Genomic DNA, 3,547 nt, shown 5'->3' with positions numbered 1-3,547 from the left:
AATGAATTGTAGGTGTCGTTTGCCAGATGTGTGGTGATGAGACCTTGCTCAGGACCCCTGAGAAAGGGTGAGCATTCCATGATGGGCAGTGGTTTCCACTGCTCTCAGCAGGGTCTGCATTCTTTTCAAGGTAACATGGGAGAACATTCTCCCTTTGTCTCCAACATCTGCAAGTTCAGAGTGTGTGGACACAAGCCCAACCAGCTCCCCTTACACTGCACTCAGCAGCAGTGCTGCAGAACAACTCAGGATTTCTGACTTCATTTGAACACTCCTTGACCACGGTGAGTGGGACCAGACTGTGCAGGAAAAAAAAAACATCATTAAAACTTTTCTTTTCAACCCCCATAGTTCTGGCACTGGTAATGCAGATGCTGATAAGCACTTCTGCATTAGAAGGGATTTCATCTGACAAATTCTGGACAGATCATCACCACAGCACCACCACGTTCCCATGTACACACAGGGACAAGGCTGCATCCGTGAGAGAAAAAGGGCACAGGTGCTCATGGCAAAATCAACCACATGAAATGTAGCTCACATCACTGACTATAATGAACATTTCCCAAGTGGAATGACTTGTCACTAACTTTTGTACTCCTTGGACAGGTTCTTGTGCCCACAGGTCCTGGTGCCCAGAAGTACCAGATGCCCAACAGCAGCTCCATCAGCGAGTTCCTCCTCCTGGCGTTGGCAGACACGCGGCAGCTGCAGCTCCTGCACTTCTGGCTCTTGCTGGGCATCTACCTGGCTGCCCTCCTGGGCAACGGCCTCATCAGCACAGCCGTAGCCTGCGACCACCGCCTGCACACCCCCATGTACTTCTTCCTCCTCAACCTCGCCCTCCTCGACCTGGGCTGCATCTCCACCACTCTCCCCAAAGCCATGGCCAATGCCCTCTGGCACACCAGGGCCATCTCCTACGCAGGATGTGCTGCACAGGTCTTTTTCTTTGTCTTCTTCATCTCAGCAGAATATTCCCTTCTCACCATCATGTCCTATGACCGCTACGTTGCCATCTGCAAGCCCCTGCACTACGGGACCCTGCTGGGCAGCAGAGCTTGTGCCACCATGGCAGCAGCTGCCTGGGGCACTGTGCTTCTCTATTCCCTACTGCACACTGCCAGTACATTCTCCCTGCCTCTCTGCCAAGGCAATGCTGTGGATCAGTTCTTCTGTGAAATCCCCCAGATCCTCAAGCTCTCCTGCTCAGAATCCTATCTCAGAGAAACTTGGCTTCTTGGGGTCAGTGCTTCTTTAGCATCTGGGTGTTTTGTTTTCATTCTTTTCTCCTATGTGCAGATCTTCAGGGCCGTGCTGAGGATGCCCTCTGAGCAGGGATGGCACAAAGCCTTCTCCACGTGCCTCCCTCACCTGGCCGTGGTCTCCCTCTTTCTCAGCACTGGCATTTTTGCCCAAATGAAGCCCTTCTCAAACTCCTCCCCATTCCTGGATCTGATGGTGTCATTTCTGTATTCTGTTCTCCCTCCAACGCTGAACCCTATAATCTACAGCATGAGGAACAAGGAGATCAAGCATGCCCTCAGCAAAGTGTTGCAAAATGTGCACTATTCCAGCTTCAATAAAGTGCGCATCTGCCTCACATGATTCCCAGTGATTGTTCTGTATTCTTTATGTATGTTTGATTTTGTGTGTAAGTGTGATACCATAATCTGTACAAATGTTGCAGTCCATTCCACTTCTTCTTTCCCTTCCACTTTCTATTTTCTCACACCAAGAGCTCATGTAAACATGGAACCAGGCTCCCTGAATAAGTTAAAAGATACTTAAAAAGCTTTCAAATAGTACTTTTCCTTTGGTCTTCTTCCTTCCTGCCTCATTTGGATGTGGGGGGGGTACAGCCACGGACATTACATCTGATGTTTGGAAGGCATTCCTTACATTTCTGAGATCTTGATGTGAGGCACGGTACGGGTGTGGAACAGGTAGCCCAGAGAAGTTGTGGCTGCCCCATCCCTGCCGATGTTGATGATGTCAAAGGCCCCAGGCATCCAGATCTACCGGCTGACAGCTCTTCCCACAGCAAGGGAGTTGGAACTGGATGGAACTGGTATTTATGGTTCTTCCAACCCAATCTGCTCAAGGATTCTGTGATTCCTGTCACTCTCTTCCAACTCAGGATCTTGTTTGCTTAGGAATTCCCTGATCGTCTCCTCTATCACCGAGGGCACATCTGCCTTGCACCAACATTTCCCTTCTGTCTCTGGCACCTAGGATTCCAAGAAGCCCAGTCCAACTAATAAACAGTGAGGTCAGGAAGGAAAGGAGTATCAGAGACTTTTCTATGTCTTGTCTCACCAGGTTCCCTGCCCCATTCTATGCTGGGCCCACATTCTCCCTTGCCTTCCTTTTGTAGCCTACATCTTTCTTACAGCATTCCCCACAGGTACCCAGCAGAGTACCTCTCCCCTTTGGTTCCTCTATGGCTTGCTCAGGAAGCTGCCATCAGTGCTCTCCAGGGGTCTTCTGGATGGTGTATGCCCAGCTGTGCTGTCCCTGCAGCACACATTAGAGTGAAAAAGGCCCAAAATGCAGACAAGGGCCTGACACCATGAGGCTCCCATGTGTGTGTAGAGGGCACCTTCCACTTGTTCTTCCTGATCAGGAAGCCAGGAACAGACACAGTTGGGCTCCTCAGTTGGCCATTTCCATTCACTCTGACCTGGCTGCTCTGCCATCCCCAGGCAGAGCTCAGTGCACCCTCACAGAGGGCAGTCGCCCTTCCTTGTCTCCTCGCCCATTCATCATAAAGACTCCCTATCCCTTTTGTGCTTCAGCCCAGTTCTGGATGCCATTTAACCGTGTCCCTGTGGTCCAAACAAGTGCTCAGGCCTGCTACCGTATGAAAATTTCTAGTTCAGCATGTTTTGGTTTTCTCATTAGTGTAAAAACAAATAAGAAACCACCCTAATGGGGAAGCACCATTGGATTTAGCCTGGCTGGATAGCTCATTTATTATATTTGTATTCAGAAGATGGTAAATAGACATTAGATCCATTGTGGGGCTCAGGCTTGTCCAAGCAGCACGGACACTCTTAAGGCATGGCTTTCCTGAAGGCCCTGTGCTGCATTTGCAGCTGCATGTGAGTGTGCTGGACAGCCCAGGGAACTGGCATGACACTCGGCTGCTTCTGATGCCATTCATGTAAGAGCCCACTAAAACTGAGGTTTCATCAGTTGAATAAACATGTGTGTTAGCTTTGTAGTGCCTTGAGGTCCAGAATATGCAGCTGTTGAAGAAAAGATTTGGCACTGCTTTCATGAGCTCATCCACTTAGTCACCTGCATAACTCTGCATACTCTATGGAGACAAGTGGAAAATGCACACTTGAGCAGCCCAAATGCAGGGGTCTGTTCTCATTTAGGATGGCCAAGAATACCTCTATCCCCTCTCTGGCCCTCAGCTGATGCTGAGGAAGGAGGTGTCTATCACAGGGATTTCCCACACACTTTACAAGCACCAGCACACATCCAGGGGCACCAAAGGCACCTTGGTCATCACCCAGGGTCTGTGTGTGAGCAACTG

General features: G+C 49.9%; 1 protein-coding gene across 1 annotated transcript; it reads left to right on the top strand.

Moving 5' to 3' along the window:
• Positions 1 to 610: 610 nt before the first annotated feature.
• Positions 611 to 1,608, top strand: LOC121107973 (olfactory receptor 14J1-like). The gene has a single exon (XM_040654618.1). It carries the CDS (start codon positions 649 to 651, stop codon positions 1,606 to 1,608), a length of 960 nt encoding a protein of 319 aa, XP_040510552.1. The 5' UTR covers positions 611 to 648.
• The last annotated feature ends 1,939 nt before the right edge of the window (positions 1,609 to 3,547 follow it).

Source organism: Gallus gallus, chromosome 33, assembly GCF_016699485.2.
Source record: "Gallus gallus isolate bGalGal1 chromosome 33, bGalGal1.mat.broiler.GRCg7b, whole genome shotgun sequence".
NCBI lineage: Eukaryota > Metazoa > Chordata > Aves > Galliformes > Phasianidae > Gallus > Gallus gallus.
Note: the sequence above shows the minus strand (reverse complement) of the source record. Positions and strands in the feature narration are given on the sequence as shown.

Excerpts from the sequence above, each read along its gene's own strand:
- LOC121107973 (XM_040654618.1), top strand. The coding sequence starts at position 649 with ATGCCCAACAGCAGCTCCATCAGCGAGTTCCTCCTCCTGGCGTTGGCA.